The sequence below is a fragment of the Rhinoderma darwinii genome, chromosome 6 (assembly GCF_050947455.1).
Source record: "Rhinoderma darwinii isolate aRhiDar2 chromosome 6, aRhiDar2.hap1, whole genome shotgun sequence".
NCBI classification, from domain to species: Eukaryota; Metazoa; Chordata; class Amphibia; order Anura; family Rhinodermatidae; genus Rhinoderma; species Rhinoderma darwinii.
Window position 1 is genome coordinate 52,564,201 of NC_134692.1, and position 20,171 is coordinate 52,584,371.

Here is a 20,171-nt window from a genome sequence, read left to right on the forward strand (position 1 = left end):
TTAGGGGAACATGACAAAGAACCTCCTAATTCCCTAGAAGTCAATCCGATTGATTTGTGGGATGTGCTGTAATAAAAATTGTCTGATTCATGGCAGTTCCACCTAGCAACTTACATAACCTAAAGAATTTGCTTCTAATGTCTTGGTACCATATACCCCAGGACACCTTCAGATTTTTTGGGGAGTCCATGCATCGACGGGTCAAAGCTGTTTTGGCGGCACAAGGGGGAACTACACAATATTGGACAGGTGGTTTCAATGTTACAGTTGAACGGTGTACATCACTACCAGTGTGCGACAGATAGGTTTTGCTGCAGATTGAAAATCACAATAAAACATCAATTCCTGGTGGTGGTGAACGGCATCTTACGAAGTGGCCATAAGACGCCTTTGTTATAGTTTACCTAACTTTTCAGATGAATTTTCAGAATAAACTGCCATGTGTGTGTACATGAGGAGTAACAATATTTCTGGCCATTATATGACTTGTATTCTGGATTTTTTAGCAGTTTCCCCCACTGCAGGCTCTATCTCTAACTCTTCGTTTTCTCTAAGCTAATGGGGGGAGTCTAACTGCCATCATGTCTCCCATACACAACACACAGAGAAGAGGATAATCCAGCTCTCCTATATATACATATAGAATCTGCAGCAGCATGGAGAAGATCATACAGCATTATTCAGCAGTGTAGCTAAAAATCCAGCACTGGGGTGTTACATAACACTTAACAGGAAGCTGCTTTCAAAATTGATCTATATCAGGAATACTATTAGATTATCATAAGTTGTTTGAAAAGTTAGTGTCTAATTAAGTGAATCTCCACTCTTGAACACCATTTTGCTTTTACAATCTAATCCAAAATTCTGAGGACCGACAGTTATATACATGTCTTTTTTTCAACCGTACGATTTGACTACAGTATATAACTATATAGATATATTACGAAATTATCAGCACAATCATAGAAATTTCCTAACTGTTGGCTTAAAGATCTTTAGGCTAACAAATGATATTTAATTGTTTTATTAACATGCCTATTTGGCTGACCATACAAGCATTTTAATTCTTCGGGGATAAGGGAGGATGAATTATCTGTCACAATAACACTGCCTACAATAGCTGTAAAGCCAGATCTAGTGTACCTTTTAGTTGCATACTACAATAGATTATTGGATTATAACAATTCACCTTCATGCAGAGTAAGTCCCTGGGAGAGCTTACTTTAGCCACTGACTATGAAAGCTTCTGAATGGCAAAGTGAGATCACTGTCAGTAGGCTGTATGCTAAGATGATGTTTTGAAAAAAAAAACTTGAAATAACCGCCTGGGTTACTCGGTTCAATAGATTTGAAAAGCAGAGCAATTTATCACCTTTAGTTCTGTACTAGATTTACACTAAGATGTGTTTAGAAGTGCACGCATCATGAACTGGTACTAAGTTCTTAGTAGAATGTTTATGGAGATGGCAGCGGTTCCAGAAATAATGGAGTTGGTATGTAGGTGGCACATCACCGGCTACTCAGGTACAGTGACAGCAGCTTCCTAAGAGGGGAAAGAGTTTCTCCGAGAGGCCTCGTCTGTTTACAGAAGTCTATCTCTGTTTCCTTTGCTCACAGTCGCTCTGGAGTGCATCACTTGTAAAGCCACTCCGGAGACACATAAATCAGCCTTGTTTCCAACCGCAGGAAAGCCAGAGCTAATTGGATAAAGTAGGGACAGACAGCTTTTTTCACTCCCTGTTTCCTTTCTACATTAGTAACATACATAACAATAACCTGTCAGGAGTTCTTCCCAACAAGGTATTCTTCACTAGTGCATCAAACAGCATGAAGCAGTGGGGAAATACCGTTAACTTATGTACTCATGGAAAGTCACTCTATTAAGTTTCAGTATACATGTTCCAATCAAAAGAAAATAAGAGTTTGAAAGACCGTTCAACTAAGCTGGGTATTGGTAAACTCACAGGGATTACAAAAATTCAATATTATAGACAGGATATCAGAGCCCACTAGATTTGATTGATTCCTCTAATACCAAACCAAAAGGTAGTTTAGTGGAAATGTGGGCAAGTCCTTTTTGAAAATTCTTTAACTATAGAACCATGTAACAGACAGTACTATAGTTATAAATAGTGGCAAAGAAGCTAACACATTAACGTCTTGAAGCTATGCAAAAACATGCTTAACACAAAAAGCAACTTTAGAGCTACTTTGAAATAGTACTGGTCTGTACTAACAACATTGGGAGTGGAAATAGTGCACCATGGGATTTATTTAATTAAAAGGAGGGTAAGAACAAAGCTGGTAGAAAGAGAACGGGTAGTCAATATCACCGGAAGTCTCATTGTGTCCAGAGACAAATTACAAATTGGGCATTCTAAGGAGGCTACAAGAGTCTAGGCCATAATGAGTTCAATTCCTATATATGTGTTTTAGGAGATCAACCATGTTCCACCCTACTTCTTACAATTCTGTGTCTAGATGTAAGACAACGGGCTGCAGCAGGAGTCTCCCCCATCAACCTTGTCTGCAGTAGGACACGCATAGGGATATAAAAAAATGGCTGCTTTCTTTGAAAAACAATGCCATTCCTGTCCACAGGTGGTGTGGAATTGCAGCTCAGCCCCATTCACTTCAACAGAGCTAAGACACAAACCATGGACAGGTGTAGCACTGTTTCTGGAAAAAGACAGTCATTTTTCACCCCTGTTCTACCCTTTTAAGCCCTGCCCCCTTTACTAATCCCCCCCCCCCCCAAACATTCATCAGTCAAACAGTAAGAAATGAATCCCTGCAGGACTTCTACAAGTTCCTTTGCTGTAGCAGGTAAAGAGGCTGAAAGTCGGATCACTTAGATGAGTTGCGACTTCTGAGGAGTTCTGACCACTAAAGGCATCCATAGCTACATGCACGAGAAGAGTTGATATTTGTGAGGAGGCCGTCGGGTGTATCGGGCAATGTGAATCAAGTCCGGACGAAACCCTGAATGTCGGAAGTGGTGATCATGGTAGTTTCTGGACATACAGTCTCCTCTCTTCTGTAATGGCGCTGCACCAACTGTCAACTCTGTCCACACTCCCCTTCAGATTCAACCTTAGGGTATGTGCACACGATGAGAGGCATTTACGTGTGAAAAGACAGAGTGTTTTCAAGAGAAAACAGCTGCCTCGTTTCACACGTAAATGCTCCTCCTCGTATTATGCGAGGCATCTGAGACGCTCGTAAATCTTGAGCTGTGGTTCATTGAGTTCAATGAAGAACAGCTCAAATTACGTGGCAAAGAAATGTCCTGCACTTCTTTGCCGAGGCAGTCCATTTACGCGTCGTCGTTTGACAGCTGTCAAACGACGACGCGTAAATGACAGGTTGTCTGCACAGTACGTCGGCAAACGCATTCAAATGAATGGGCAGATGTTTGCCGACGTATTGCAGCCCTATTTTCAGACGTAAAACGAGGCATAATACGCCTCGTTTACGTCTGAAAATAGGTCGTGTGAACCCAGACTAACTGCTCTTCTCCCCTAGCTACCACTACACCTCCCTATTGGATACTGTGGCAGCGGTTACACCAATAATAACAAGGAGCATGGACACAAGAGCGAGGGTAGAGATTGCTTGTAAGGGAGTTAATGAACTCGCCAATATTTTACAGAAAACACTAACAAAGTGATTAACAAGAAACTAAACAGTTAAGACCTACAAGACTCATAAACACAAGTTACAAAAAAGTCCTGCAAATCACATGGGATTTTAAAATATAAATATCTGCTACTGGAAAGGCTTTGAAAACTATCTAAGCCAGTACATGCCACTGTGAATTCGGTCATTCTCAGGAAGCTGTCCAATAGGTCCAACTAATGGACCAAACAAACATGGAGGTACATACAGATTCAGACAGAACACACCAGGACAAAAGGAACATGTGAACCACAGAAGATACCCAGTCTCCCACACAAGTTGAGCCATAAAAAGGCATGTATGTAAGAATTTATAGGGGCCATACCACCCCCTTCCAAGCAACCTCTACGATAGTATGTACTACTTGACACTGTATAAGAGCTTGAGGAACACATATTATCGTTCTGTATGTGGCACGTTCCACTGACCAATCGAGTCTGTTCAGCCTGATCTGTGTTGAAGAACATTTTCTGAAACAACAATGACTTTTTATTGATCTGGTTATAGGTAATTCGAGTGTACTCAGGGAATTTTTTCTGTTATATAAGATTTCTACAAGACTATTCGTTTCAGGAACATGCGGACTGACCAACACTGTTGGCAAGTCTATCTCCCGTTAACTTTTATCATTTACTTCTAGGTTTAGCGTTCCTTTAGCCACAATCACCTAGTCTATAAATGTTTTCATTCATCCAGGTGAAGGTATATCTAGACAGCTGGTTTTAAAGAGGAATGATGGAAGCCTCTATGTCTATGAAACAGCCATTACTAAACATAGGAGGAGATCTAAATATCATCCACAAATAAAACTATTACATCTCTACCTCAGCAGTTTGCCAGCAATCTTCACCTTTATTCATAAAGGCAACATTTAATATCTCGGATACTGGATTATGTTGACTACAATTGATGACTTATATCTACAAAATTGACACCTCCATTTACAAGGTTCATGCCTTGGAGAGAGGGGATGAGAAACTCTTACCCTTGATAAACTAAGTAAATCAGTTGCCTTCCCCTGATGCTCACCTTTCTCAGAGCATGCAGTCTTCTAGGCAAAAGGCCAATTGCAACGAGCGCCGATCAACAAGACATCGTTGATCGGCGCTCGTTTGCTCCTGTCACATGGAGCTATGGATGGGGACGAGCGGTTGTTACTTCGATCGCTCGTCCCCATACATTATTATCAGGTCGGCAGCGAGCCTCCCAGGAAGATGTCCTGCCGACAATGATAATATTTCAGTTTTTTTAAACGATACGATCAGCAGATGGTCGAGAGTTTGCTCATTCATCTGCTGAACGCAACGAGCGTTATATGAACACTTGTCTGCCCGATAATTGCTCAGTGTAATAGGGCCTTAAGAAGCTGTAACATGCTCCTCATCCCCTCTCACAGCATGAGTCTCAGAGTGAGAAATGCTGTTGTATCTTACCTGCTTATTTGTATCTTATTTGTTGTATCTTATTTGTTTTTTGCTTTCCAAAGTGATCTTTAGCTATGATTTTATATAATCAGAGACTGTTATTTGTATTATTCTCCATTATAACCACAGTGTTCTGTTCTAGACACAAATAATATAACACAAAGACAAATATTATTAACACATGGGAAAAAACCTGTAATATTGCAAAATAAAAGTTGGAGCGTTCTGCTCAAGTAAGTAAACTAACATCATCTTACCATAGAAAACTTCTTTCATAGCCTGGATACCATAATATATATTAGTGAATATTCATCTCAAATGAATACATTTAATAGCTTTATGAACTATTGGATATCATTTTTATATGGACAAGTGTTCCTGCCTCTGACAGCCAGAGATATCTACCGAATAATACATAGGACATGTTTGACCTTTCAAGTGTTTAGGATCCAGATGTTCTTGAGATTGATCAGCTGTAAAAATGACTATGTGTACTCTCTTGATGAGACAGGAATGTCGAGAGAGAGAAAGAGAGAGAGAGAGAGAGAGAGAGAATTAAAAAGTGGACCGGAGGCAGCGTGAGCACAAAAAGCTAGAACGGGGATTAGAGGGTCCCGTTCTAGAGATAGGTGCGGGTCCCAGAGGTGGAACCCACATCTATCTGACATTTATGTCATAAATGTCCTTCATGGGAAAACCCCTTTAAGTACAACCCTATATAAGTCTTATGAACTGTTGGGAGTAGAAGCACTCTTTTAATTATCCTCATATCTTATTATTTAGATGTTTACTGTGATAGAAATATGCCATAATGAATAGTAAAACAGACTGCTCCGCTCATAGGAAAAGAACTGATGTGCCCACAAAATACCCGGATCAACTATCTAGCTAATCTCTTCTTAATGTCAAAATGAACTAGAGCTTCCTGGATATACATATTTCTGCCTCTTGTAGTGTGGGAATTATTTAAGCTATGAACCTTAAATGCGATAAAATGTTCCTTCAGGAAAGAGAAAAGTAAAACTGCCTGTGACTCTGATCTCTAATTTTATAGGCTTTTAACATGTTGCATGAGGATTTCATTAACAGCAATGAGAACCTGGCGAGACCAAGCTGAAAACCTGATAATATCTTGGTCACTAAGCAAGAAGCTCCTAATCTCTTGCATACCAGACCTCTGGGAACAGAAGTGGTTACGAAGAGCTCGGCCACAGAATGCACTAGTATCTTGACACAATACCAGGTTCCAAAACTCAGTGCCACCTTCAGTTGCCTGCAAACCATAACCAGATGGCAAAGGGTTAACTGCAGCTCCGCGTTACGCACTCTCGCTATATGGAAGAGAGAGTATGCAAATAAATGTATGAAAATAATAATGGTAATCAGGAAAATAACAGCTCGGTGGCAGCCATCAGCAGCTGTAATCCCCAGGGGTGCAGAGAAGGCAAAGACTCTGGAAGGAAGAGGGTGGTGGTGAGGCTGGGGGAGGAACGGTGGAAGAAGCAGAGAGGGCTTTGACAATGTGATACACCTCCACATAGTCTGCTGTGACTCTCTATTTCTGGCCCCAATAACAACAATCTTGCAGCACTTTGCAGGAACTTGCCCAGTCATTTCAGACCGCGGAGATCTATTGGGCTCTAGGGTTCCCTGCCACTTGCATTAACCCTAACCATTCCCAAGTGTGCCAGCTGCCAGAAAGAAAAATGATCACTATCATATTTACTTCCTATAGAACATGTGACAAAGACAGAGCTCACATTTCTCCATCTGTCCACCGGGGCGACTATTAAATCTCTGCCCCATAAGAATTCTTAGGTTTGTAGCCATATTGCGCTATCTCTCCAATGCTCCCAGACAACACTGATCACTGAGCTTTTCCGTCATGGAAAAGTACACCGTCAAGCTAGAATATCAAAATGCCGCACTCCATTAAATGGTCTAAATACATCAATATAATGGGGGAGATCTATTTATACTATGTTAAAGATAGACAGTATAAAACTAGACCAGATAGGCAGAAACTGTGCCAAATTTATCACAATGGTACACGCTGTATGATACTTTTGGCACATCTTGCTGGACATGTTAGTGACTTTTCTCTTCGATACTTCAACTCATGGCTGACCTAATTTACATCAATATTTTGCGCCCCTTTGCTAGACACTTTTCAGGAAGGAAGGTGCAAAAAAATGTATAAAACACATAATAAATTTGGTGCATGCCATGTATACCACTTTTTTTGGTGCATTTTGCTTAGTAAATCTCCCCATGTGTGTAGAATTTCGGAAAACAAATCAAGCCATTTTCTGGGTACCTACCGACGCTTGATGTTTTTCTGTTGTGAGAAAGGGTGTGGCAAGGAGTCGCATATAATGCGATGTGTTTGTCAAAGTTATACGCCATTTCAATACAATACACCGACTGCCAATGAAGGCAAGTCTTGTATCTGATACCTGTGCTCTCAGTGTCAGGTCTCATGCACATGACCGTGAATTTGTGTCCGAAATGTATCCGCATTCTTGTGGATAAATTGTGGATCCATTCATTTCTATGGCCCCATGCACATAACCGTGGTTTTCACAGATCCGTGCTGCGGCCACAAATCCAGACCGCAAAAACTCAGGACAAGTAATTTTATGGTCTGGATTTGCGGCTTCACTAAACCGGTGAATTGTTGTGGATCCGTGAATCCTGATTACACACAAATGCACAACAGAGGTTTGCATGAGGACTTCATTTTTTGTCATTTGCATGTAATAAATGAGTATGCGCTAAAATAATGGGTCACTCATAGTATTGTGCCTAATTTAGTACACCAAGTACAGAAGTATTACCATCTTAGACCAAATCTTTCAATGTCCTCAAAATGTGGAAGTGCAAGGTCATTGCTAGCACCTCATAACCCCTACACTCATGTTTATTGCCCTCATGGGAGCAATGACAGTGAGCGAGCTAAAGCTGCTATTCATTAATTGAATTGCCGCTCACATACCTGACAGCTCTGCTAAGCTCATCTTATTGGCTTTAGTGCGAGTGGATCTGTCCTGATCTGCTTATTTTGCAGTCTGAGAGCCAAACAAAAATTTATAAAAATTCTCAAGTTACACTTCTGACTAAAGTCACGTCTTCTAAAGCCTTTATACACGTCTAAAGAGGGGCCAGTTCAAGTCAATTCACACCACTCTACAGCTATTGTACATCATGGGGGGAGCTTTTCTTAGGCTATGTTCATACAGGGCGGATAGGCTGCATAAAAGCACACAGGGTATCCGCCCTGGCCGCCGCGGGGAATTACGGCAAAAAAAAACGTACAAAATTGTGGTGCAGTTTTTTATCCGGAATGTCCTCTGCGGAAAACTGCACATAAAAATAAAAAAAAGTTTCATGCCTACGTAGCCATGGCGACGCGTCCCTCTGCCATCCTGCAGCCTTGCCTCCTGGGATGACATTTCATCCCATGTGACCGCTGCAGCTTGTGATTGGCTGCAGTGGTCACATGGAATGAAACATCATCCCAGAAGTCCAGCCTGGACAAAGAAGCACAGAATTCTGGGTAAGTATAACATTTAGGTTTTTTCTGAGTTGCAATTTTTGTGGCGGAAACGCAGCTTTTCCACCGCAAAAATCGCAACATCTATTTGTTGCAGGTTTTACCTCCCCATTGAATTCAATGGCAAAAAGCTGCAACAAAAAAAGCAATGATTACGCAAATACAATTGACATGCTGCGGATTAAAAAAACGCACAGCAGGTCAATTTCTGAGGATTTTTTCCACTCATCACTTACGCAGCGTTTGGATGAGATTTGTTCAAATGTCATCCACTTTGCTGTTAGGATATGTTCACACGCCTAACAAAAAACAGCTGTAAAATACGGAGCTGCTTTCAAGGGAAAACAGCCTCTGATTTTCAGCCGTTTTTTAAGCATCAAGCGTTTTTTGATGCGTTTTTTAGTCTCCAAAAACGTCTCAAGAAGTGACATGCACTTCTTTTTTACGGGATGTTTTTTTACCCGCCGTTTTTACAAACAGTCACGTAAAAACCGCCTTTTTCCCATTGAAATCAATGGGCAGATGTTTTGAGGCGGTCAGCCCCCATATTTTCAGCCATTTTTCGGGGCGTTTCCGTTTAATGCTGCTGATTTTCCACAACAAAATTTGGTGCGTAAAATCCGGAGTATTTACGCTACGTGTGAACTTACCCTTAGACCGGGTTCCCACAGGTCGGATATGCTGCGTAAACACTGCGCAGCGTATACGACCTGGAACCCGCAGCACATTCCATCCCAAAAACTGCACCACATTGTGGTGCGTTTTTTTTAACGAAATTTTCGCTGCGGAATGTAGCGCTGGGTTAAAAAAAAAAATACGACCATACTTACCCCTTTCCTCTATTCTGCGAGCAGTCAGATCTCCCAAAATGACGTTGCAGGCCATGTGACGCTGAAGCCTGTGATTGGCTGCAGCTGTCACATGGGATGAAACGTCATCCCAGGAGGCTGGACCGTAGTAAGGAGAGAGGTCCGGGTAAGTATGATTTTTTTTTTCTGAGTTACGACTTTCACGGCGGATCGGAAAATGGAGAACGGAGCCGAACAGCTTCTATGTGTTGCCGTACCGTGCTTTGCAGGGGACAAAGTGTCAGAATTATATTTTTACAGAGATAAAACAATAAAGAATATGTCCCAGACATTACTCAAATCCATAGCATCAAAAATCCTCTTATAAATGTACATGGTTCTCTGGAGAAACGAATCCTCAAGAACTGACCTTGGGAACCATAGTACCAGGTTCCCCTGAAAGTCGTCCACAGGCAAGGAATGTATACATACAGCCCCATACATAAAGCCTTGAGCATGAACACTACAAGTAAATAAGGGAGTGCCTGTAGCTACTCTCCGAATCCCTGCAAGAATCCCTGTACAATCGTGAACATAAAGAGGTAATTTGTCAATGACACTTATGTTTATAAAAAGTGGCAGCATTTGCGACAGATTTTAAAAAATGTGCATGGCATGGAATACAGAGGGCATAGTTGGCAAGAGTGGATATCCATGACAGCACCAGATATCCAGGACTTTCACTCACATTCAGTAAATAGACTGGAGATTATCTTGCCTGTCATACATGTATACCTAATAGGATGACATGTCCCATTACTTCACCGGTAGCCACAACTTTTTAAAAAAGTTTTTGTTTTTTTTAAAAACTCAATACTGTTGGAGCTGCTTACTTCAATAATACTCTTAGATGAGGACTACACGGCGACTTTGGCCACGGCACAGGTTGCACAGCCAAAGATAGCTGAGTCGCGCTGCCTGCATCACAGGTAGCCAAAGTGAATGTGGTTGCTTTACAACCCGCAAGTTGCCACAGCCACGACACCACAGTCGCAAGAAGCCCAGCGGGTTTGGGATCCTTGCGACTATGGTGTCGCAGTAAGGCCTTATTCACACGAACGTGTGCGTTTTGCGTGCGTGAAAAATGCAGCGTTTTCTGCGCGTTGCAGTTCCGTGTGTCATCGGTGTTTGCTGCGTGGCTGCGTGATTTTCACGCATATGCCATCCTTATGACACGCGGTTTTGCTGTTTATAAAAAAAATGAAGGAAGTGTTTTTCTTTTTTCCTTCATTTCTTTATCTACTGTTGCTTCCGTGTGCTGCACATTATTTTCACGCACCTATTGACTTCAATGGGTGCGTGATGTGCGAAAAACGCCCAAGTATAGGACATGTCGTGAGTTTTACGCAGCGGACACACACTGCGTGAAAATCACGGAATGACTGAACGGCCCCATAGACTAACATAGGTCCGTGCGATGCGCGTGATTTTCACACGCGTATCACAGACGTTAAACACGTTTGTGTGAATAAGGCTTAACTTGCGGGTCGCACATTCATTTTCATTACCTGCCATGCAGGCAGCGAGACTCAGTCATCTTTGGCTGTGTGACCTGTGTTGCGACCAAAGTCGCCGTATAGTACTAGCCTAACCTGTTTTTCATTTTGCATAAAGGCTCTCAAAGTGTAAAAACATATTTGGTTTTACAAAAGCAACAAAGGTACAAAAGGAGCGCGCAAATACATGTCATGTTAGATTGCAATGTGTGGATTCTAAACATAATGCATTAAAATAGACCAAACTGACCAAATGTTTCGACTTCACCTAGAATATAATCTGAGCTGTGGATTTGCTGTGTAGTGTGTATTTAATCCTGATTGGACTTGTTCAGATTCATTTGTTCGTTTGTCGTATTCCTGTGTTTTCTATGCTTGTTCTGTTAACATCTGGATATGTATGACCTTACTTCTATCTTTGCATACATTATGATTGTCAACATTTATCGTGCTTACTTCTGTTTGAAATTAATAAAAAGATTGAACCATAACATAGACCAAACTGCTTTTTGCATTATGAATAATCAGTGTGCGGCAATAATAGCAGAAAATGTAAATGACTGTAAATAATGCACAAACTTATTGTCAACCACAAGAAACTTTTCCGGTACGAGGAAACAACATTTTCAAGGCTGACGGGCACCGGGCATTCTAGTCTTCTGTCATTCTACAACTGAAACCATCAATATATCTGTCACATGTTAAATATGTGTTACGATATTATTAACCGAGGCGTGGAACCTGTGGTTTAAGGGCAAGCTGGGAGTTCTGGTTCCACAACAGCTGTAGAAACACAGGTTAAAAAGAAAAAAAAAGAAAAAAACATCCTGGAAAAGTTTTTAAGGTGTTTACATCAATAGTAAATGATACATTAATAGTTAATGAAGATAGCAAATATCAGTTATTAGACGTTTTACGTTGTTACCAGTAATAATAACCATCCGTCATTCCTCACATTATTTGTACTAAAGAGTTGCCAGTGTTATGTGCCCAAATCCACCATAAATGCCCAGTTACTACCCCTCCTTTTGTATATATACTGTTGCATAATAAAGACAAGCTCATAGTGCGCATGTGTACACTCAATGCATATACAGATGTATACACCACTATGTGAATGGCTCGGCATGCGCAGTCCGAATCTGTACAGGAAACCGGTGGCACACTGGATGCCCGTACATAGAATACTATTTGTAGACTAACACAAAGAAGAAAGTAATGGAAATGTTATTTGGGATCAAAACTTTCAATAAGAGGTATGTTTTCACTAAGAAAGGCAGGTGAAGAAGTTTGGGGAATTTAAGCCAATCTGGGAAAATCCGTTTAAGATTCCCTAGTGAATTAAGTGGCATTGGCGGGTCTCTGCGCTCTTGTGGAGTTGAAGTGTTGTCACTCATATTCAGTAAAAGGACTGGATCTGAATATTGATACCAATCAGGATCCAGCATTGTCACTCATATTCAGTAAAAGGACTGGATCTGAATATTGATACCAATCAGGATCCAGCATTGTCACTCATATTCAGTAAAAGGACTGGATCTGAATATCGATACCAATCAGGATCCAGCATTGTCACTCACATTCAGTAAAAGGACTGGATCTGAATATTGATACCAATCAGGATCCAGCATTGTCACTCACATTCAGCAGTGGGGCTGGCAGCGTTTATTAATGCCAATCCAGTATTGACACTCACAGGCAGTAAAAGGCAGCAGAGTAGCTAGATTTTCCTTCATCTGGGGCAAAGATTCAGTTCTATGCCCTAGCCTTGTATCTCAACAACCTGGCTAATGCAGCATGGTTTGTTAGTGCCCACATACCCCTCCGGCCCACCCACTCGTTGCACCCCTGGTAGAAGAGCTGGTGGTGCGTATTGATACCAATTGGGAACCAAAACCAATATGACCACTAACATTCAGTAAAAAGACTGGCAGTGCGTGTTGATGCCAATCAGAATCCAGCATTGTCGCTTACATCCAGTAGAACAGTCGGGAACAGTATTGATATCAATCGAGATCCGCGTTGTTGATAATGATCAGGTTGGAAAGTAATCCACTTTACAGCGTCTACCACTGAGCCCTGCCACTTGCATGGCACAAAATAGGAGACTGCTGTTTTTTTCAGCTGTTGGGCATTTGTAGATTGCGGATGTCCCAGCCATTCAGTCCAGTTCTACTGCACATTGTCATAAAGTTTAATATGTTGTATAAACTCTTACGCCAGCTATACTGTACATGGTGCCAGGTTCCTTACACTTTACATAGTTCAAATGACCTTCAATGAAAATGACAGTCTATTTTTTTGGAAAACTATTTCTATAGGCATAATAACATGAAAAACTTGTCCAGTGCCAGCTTCAGGTGAGAAGTGCCAGCGCATACATTTCTGTGCCCACCTGTAGTATAGATTGTTTTCCTTACTTTCCACATTGTTATCTCTAATCATATCTATAGCACTTTCACTGGATACTGTTATGGAGAAAGGATCCATGAGCCAATGCCAATGACACAAAGAAATATTTAGTGCCCAGTAGAGAAACAAATAAACTTCACAGTTCTGCAAGCAAATCGTGGGTATGTGGGCATGGGCACCTCGCTGATTTACATTACAGATCATATAATAATAATGTCCTTCATAATAAGTGGCTTATTTATCAAGGAATTATGGCAGTTTCTTACATGCCGATCGACACAGCTGACATTTTTCTTTTTTGTCATTACATGGGGTGCGGTAAGTGTTAGTTATAGTAACCTTGACTAGTTGTCACATCACCCAGCTACCCTACAGAAACTACTGCCCACATGATGCCCACATAACAGTGTTCTATAATGAGCGCTCAGGGCTGTGCCAACCTTACTGTAACATGAGCATGATGGGTGAGCAGGTTATCATATCGCTACTCAGACTGGGTGCCAGTCATGTGCCACACACTGTTTAACAGCTGCCACTTACCTTGATGATGCTGCTCCTCCTGGGTGCCGCCTTGGCTGCTTCCATCAAACTGGCCTCAGTGACCCCACTCCTGCGTTCCCTGCCCCGGCCATGCTCCGGGCACAGCTCACAACCCCCGTCTGGCCCCTCTGCCATGGCACTCACAGCCCTGCAACTTCCATTCCCTAAGGGCTCTACAAGAGAACAGTGGCAGCGGTGAGCGGGAGGCGGCTCCGTTGTCTGCGTTCAGTGCTGGGGCTGCATGGCGCTGACAGTCACACACACAAAACTGAAGGAGACTCCGATGTGTGGAAGTGGGAGCCAACCTAGCACCGCATGAGGTAGCCGGGCACAGCTGGGCGAACCCGGGGAGGCAGCCTGGAGCTAATTGGCTAACCTGTTCATCAGCTTTGCCTTTATTGGCTGCTCAGATGCAGTGTAGTATTGGGCTGTGTCAAGGCATTGCACTGATTGGACAGTTAGCTGCGATGGGCGGCGCCGTCCTGTGACAGTTCCATGTGCATGGGAGGGGGAGTGTTGTGAAGGAGGGCTCGGGTGTGCTCGGGTGTGCTGGATGACATTCTGCTGTGTGCATGGCTCTCTGTAGCGGCAGCATCCTTTGTCCTGAGACGATGCTGAAACTGGTTTCTCTTTGTGGTTTAGATCCTAAATGAAAGTGTTTATTATGTTATAAATGCATTGAGAGGAATGTAGATTCTGCAAATAACCTCTCACCCCTCTGATGCATTTACATGTTACAATTTTCTTACATCCCTAATTGGCAATAGCCGACTTCCGACCCCAAGATGGATGTTTACGCCATGTCAACAATTCTATGTATATTTAGCCATTTCCTACGCATATTTGATCAAACAAGTAAAGCAGTCGGTAGGAGGACGACCATTTACAATTCAATAAATCCTAATGAAAATAATTATTCTTGGACGATAAAATGTCAATGTCACCGATAACAAACAATACTTTCCTCGATTATCGTTTGAGCAGTTATTATAAATCCTCATGTGAACGGACCTTTAGTAAGGGAGGGTAGATAAGACTAACATCAGGTCAGAAAAGTGGCAAAAGAAGGGCAATAAATGCGACTAAATATTCTCCACCAAATTTATTTCTTAGTAAAGTGGTGGTGGACAATGGCGGGTGAGACTTGGCAAGGTTCAGTAGTGATGGCTTTATCCTCGAAAATGCATATGTAGTGTCAGGGAATACTACAGCCCTCACTATTGTGCTTTACAGACGCTCCGCCAGTATGCAGTCTTTATAAATGACCCCTAGTCTCTTGTGGCATGACCATGGGTACCAAACATGGCACACATGTAGCTATCTAATGCTAAAACCGATGTCCTCTATGTTTTTTAAATAGTCATAAGTCAGGGGAGGTCATACATATGCACCAGTGCCCATGTTTTATAAATGGGGCATATCTGAACCATTTCTAGTGCCATTTACATATACATGTGTCTCACTATAGCGTTAAACTGGCTCGACGTTTATAAGAGTGAAATATTCTCCTATTGCTGTCTTATAAATCTTTCCAGTTTGCAGGGCTTAGGGTAGATTCACACAGTGCAGTTTTGGTGCAGTTTTTTTTAGTGCCGTTTTGAAACCGCAAGCAGGAGTGGATTAAAAAAAAAGTGGAGAAATAGAATCTTTTCTATATACTGCCACTCTCTAATATATGACCCACTTCTGGTTGTGGCTTTAAAAACTGCATTGTGTGAATATACTCTCAGAGCCTGGAAAACAGTTGAGTCCACAAGCAGGACAAGATGATATGTTCTCTAATTGGAGTCACGACTGCTTAGATGAAGATGATATCTCAGCAACTGTAAATCTCTAGAATATCTCGAGGTTCAGAGGCATTATAAGGAATATTTTGCCAGGATGACAACTAAAGCATGTGGCATGGATGAGGTTGACCTATAAATCTGCTTTTCAGCTAAACTGCATGTTACAAAAAGGAGAAATGACATGGTATAATACAGGAAAGACAGGAAAAAGCAGAGGGGCTGCATAATGCGGTATGTACTAGTCCCAAAGTGTAAAGATGGAGCTTGTCTCAGTAGATAAATGCATTCACCTTGTTGAGTTGCTCAAAACTTTATAGTTGTATAGAACAAAGATACCCTGTGGGTCTTTATGGATTCTTTGGAAAACCCTCGGACCATCTTGTATTTTGTAAGTGTATTGGGAAGAACAGAAACATTTTAAAGTCTGTAGGATCCCGAAGTATTGAGGAGTTGCATTATACAATAAAAGGAGAATGCAGTAGGATGGACTCAGCATGGGATACAATTTCTATTTTATTGCAATTACATTTGTGCAATTCAGGAAAGATTTAGGGCATGGCCCCACATGGCGGTTTTCTTCCGCAACTGTCCGCATCAATGCCACACAGAATCTGCGTTGCAGATTCTGTGGCGGATCTGCCCAAAATGTGCAGTAAATTGATGCGGACTGGCTGCTGCGTATTGCGGTAAAAATACTTTCCTTCTCTCTATAGTGCAGGATAGAGAGAAGGGACAGCACTTTCCCTAGTGAAAGTAAAAGAATTTCATACTTACCGGCCGTTGTCTTGGTGACGCGTCCCTCTTTCGGCATCCAGCCCGACCTCCCTGGATGACGCGGCAGTCCATGTGACCGCTGCAGCCTGTGATTGGCTGCAGCCGTCACTTAGACTGAAACGTCATCCTGGGAAGCCGGACTGGAGAAAGAAGCAGGGAGTTCTCGGTAAGTATGAACTTCTATTTTTTTTACAGGTTGCTGTATATTGGGATCGGTAGTCACTGTCCAGGGTGCTGAAACAGTTACTGCCGATCGCTTAACTCTTTCAGCACCCTGGACAGTGACTATTCACTGACGTCGCCTAGCAACGCTCCCGTAATTACGGGTGCACACACATAGTCACCCGTAATTACGGGAGCCCCATTGACTTCCTCAGTCTGGCTGTAGACCTAGAAATACATAGGTCCAGCCGGAATGAAGAAATGTCATGTTAAAAAATCAATACGCATCCGCAGCACACATAACATGTGCATGACAGCTGCGGACTTCATTGCGGAATTTAGAATCTCCATTGAAGTCAATGGAGAACTTCCGCAATGAGTCCGCAACCAGTCCGCCACTGGTCCGCAACATCCATTGTATGCTGCGGACACCAAATTCCGCACCGCAGCCTATGCTCCGCAGCGGAATTTTCCGCCTCGTCTAAACGAAGCCTACTAAAAAGCAGTGGAAGGCAATGGAGAAACAAGTCCGCTGCGGATTAACGCTGCGGAGTGTCCACAGCGGCATTCCAGAGCAATTCCGCCACGTGGGGCTTTGCCCTAATTAGACCAGGTTCTCCATCAGGCACAAACAGGGTGGCCAACCGTCCGTAAATTCCCGGATAAACCTTAAAAATAGGAGACTTTTTTTTCCAGTGCCCTTGTAAAAACATAATGTGTCTGTTATTTTTTGTAAATTGGAGGAGCTTGTACAGATTATTGGGATTGTAATTACCATAATTTTAGAGGTCATATTAGTATTGTAAACTATAGACATCTATTACTTATTGATCTTTATTATTCATTATGGTTTCCCAATTTGACCGTAAAAAATGTTGGCTGATCGTAATTTTTTAATAAATTGTCCTGAAAAAAGAAAAAAATCCGGTTGGTAACCCAGTACACAAAGCGAGTGTCAAACCAGGTCCAGTATTATGTTAATATTATAATAGTCCCCAATGGTGAATTAAATATATATTCAGTAAGTTGTCTGAGAAGTTGTCACTTCCTTTCACTATTCCTCTTAGCAGTCCACATAAAGTACATTACCCAGAAGGTGGCAGCAATAAAGCTCTTCCCGGAATAAGAGCATATAGAAATATGTTGTCTATTCTCAGACAAGACAGGAATAAAATCTGTAATATAAATTGTGTTTAGCTTAGCCTCTTTTAAAACATCTATATAATTCAGGAGGGTTTACTTTGTCATTAACATTAACATCAATTGTAATTGGAACCACACTTTAAATGCAATGCCACATATACTACTGCCTAGCCATCAATGTTCAAGTTCCAGAAAAACATTTTAAATCCTAAAATGTTCAAGTTCCAGAAAAACATTCAAAAACCCTACCCAAAATAATATAATATATTATTTTCTTATTATTTTGTTAGTTTATTCTTCGTTTATCCTGCTGAAAAATATTTAGAGTGACCCCTGTTTGCCACAATAGTTTTATCATTTAATGTTTATCTTCTCCTTTATTCCTACTGGCCAATTATCGTTACGATCATTCTGAAACAAGCAAATCGTAACAATAATTGGCCAGTGTAAGGGCATGACCACACATGGCGGAATTCCTCCGCAACTGTCCGCATCGATGCCGCACAGAATCTGCGTTGCAGATTCTGCAGCGGATCTGCACAAAATGTGCAGTACATTGATGCGGACTAGCTGCTGCAGACTGCGGGAAAAGTGCTTCCCTTCTCCCTATCAGTGCAGGATAGAGAGAAGGGACAGCACTTTCCCTAGTGAAAGGAAACGATTTTCATACTTACCGGCCGTTGTCTTGGTGACGCGTCCCTCTTTCGGCATCCAGCCCGACCTCCCTGGATGACGCGCCAGTCCATGTGACCGCTGCAGCCTGTGCTTGGCCTGTGATTGGCTGCAGCCGTCACTTACACTGAAACGTCATCCTGGGAGGCCGGACTGGAGACAGACGAAGGGAGTTCTCGGTAAGTATGAACTTATATGTTTTTTTACAGATACATGTATATTGGGATCGGTAGTCACTGTCCCGGGTGCAGAAACAGTTACTGCCGATCGCTTAACTCTTTCAGCACCCTGGACAGTGACTATTTACAGACGTCTCCTAGCAACGCTCCCGTCATTACGGGAGCCCCATTGACTTCCTCAGTCTGGCTGTAGACCTAGAAATACCTAGGTCCAGCCAGAATGAAGAAATGTCAAGTTAAAAAAGCAAGACGCATCCGCAGCACACATGACATGTGCATGACAGCTGCGGACTTCATTGCGGAACTTAGAATCTCCATTGAAGTCAATGGAGAAATTCCGCCATGAGTCCGCCACTGCTCCGCAACAGACAGAGCATGCTGCGGACACCAAATTCCGCTCCGCAGCCTATGCTCCGCAGCGGAATTGTACGCATCGTGTAAACGAACACTGCTAAATTAAAGTGAAAGTCAATGGAGAAACGGCTCCGCTGCGGATTAACGCTGCGGAGTGTCCGCAGCGGAATTTAAGTGGAATTCCGCCATGTGTGAACCCGCCCTAAATGGGCCTTTACAACAATTCTAAAATTAAAGGCGACAGCACTTTAGAGCTTCTGAACACCTTTAGGGCTCTTTTACACACTTTTTTTTTTCAACGTTCTAAAAGGATTGTAAATATAGAGCATGCGTTTTTGATAGCGTTTTTTACATGCATTTTTAGAGCCATTTTTTATTTAGTGTCATTTTGTAAATTTTTCATGTCAAGTCCTATAGAGAAGCCAATGGCAAAAACGTCAGAAAAAAACCCAATATACCTAGGGCACACCACTAACTTAAAAAATGCTACAAAGTGCCACAAACAAAAAATTTGTGTATGTAGGCTTTCTCATATTCTATTATAGACTTTAACCCAACATTTAGCCACAGCGTATTTAGACGCAAAACAAAATTTGCAAAAATACACTGCGAAAACGACTCCCAAAATTCGTGGTTTGACATTTGAAGTCAATAATACAGTAGCTCAAAAATTGTGTTAGAGATTTTCAGGGTGTGGGAGTTAACAGGGGTCTGTGATCTCCAATCACATGATCTCACATGTTGCTGTAAGATGCCAAAAATATGTTTTTAAAGGGGCTGACCACTCAGGACAATTTTGATATAGAATCAATAAAGAATAGCTCATCATAACAACATTTATACTTTAGCTCAAGTTGTTCTGAGAAATGGAATATATATATATATATATATATATATATATATATATATATATATATATATATATATATATATATATATATATATAAAATCTATCCCAGTAGTTATTTCACAGCTTAAAATGCCAAAAATACTCCAAATAATGCTTTATTGTTCCCACATTTATTTTTAACTTCTGTCTTCCACCACTCATACTGAAGCATTGTCCCTGTTTTTCTTTACTGTTGACATCTGAGTATGTTCGGTATAATATTCATAAGGCACTGTTGACAGAAGCAAAAAAAAAAAAAA

The 20,171-nt window shown here is 41.7% G+C and overlaps 1 protein-coding gene across 1 annotated transcript in view; it reads right to left on the minus strand.

The window, feature by feature from the left end:
• PLCL1 (phospholipase C like 1 (inactive)) overlaps positions 1-14,292 on the minus strand; it is a 293,723-nt gene extending 279,431 nt beyond the window's left edge. Inside the window, exon 1 of the mRNA XM_075829722.1 lies at positions 13,952-14,292. Within this exon, the coding sequence (XP_075685837.1) occupies positions 13,952-14,086 (135 nt within the window). The 5' untranslated portion in view covers positions 14,087-14,292. The remainder of the gene's footprint in view (positions 1-13,951) is intronic.
• Between the last annotated feature and the right edge of the window lie 5,879 nt (positions 14,293-20,171).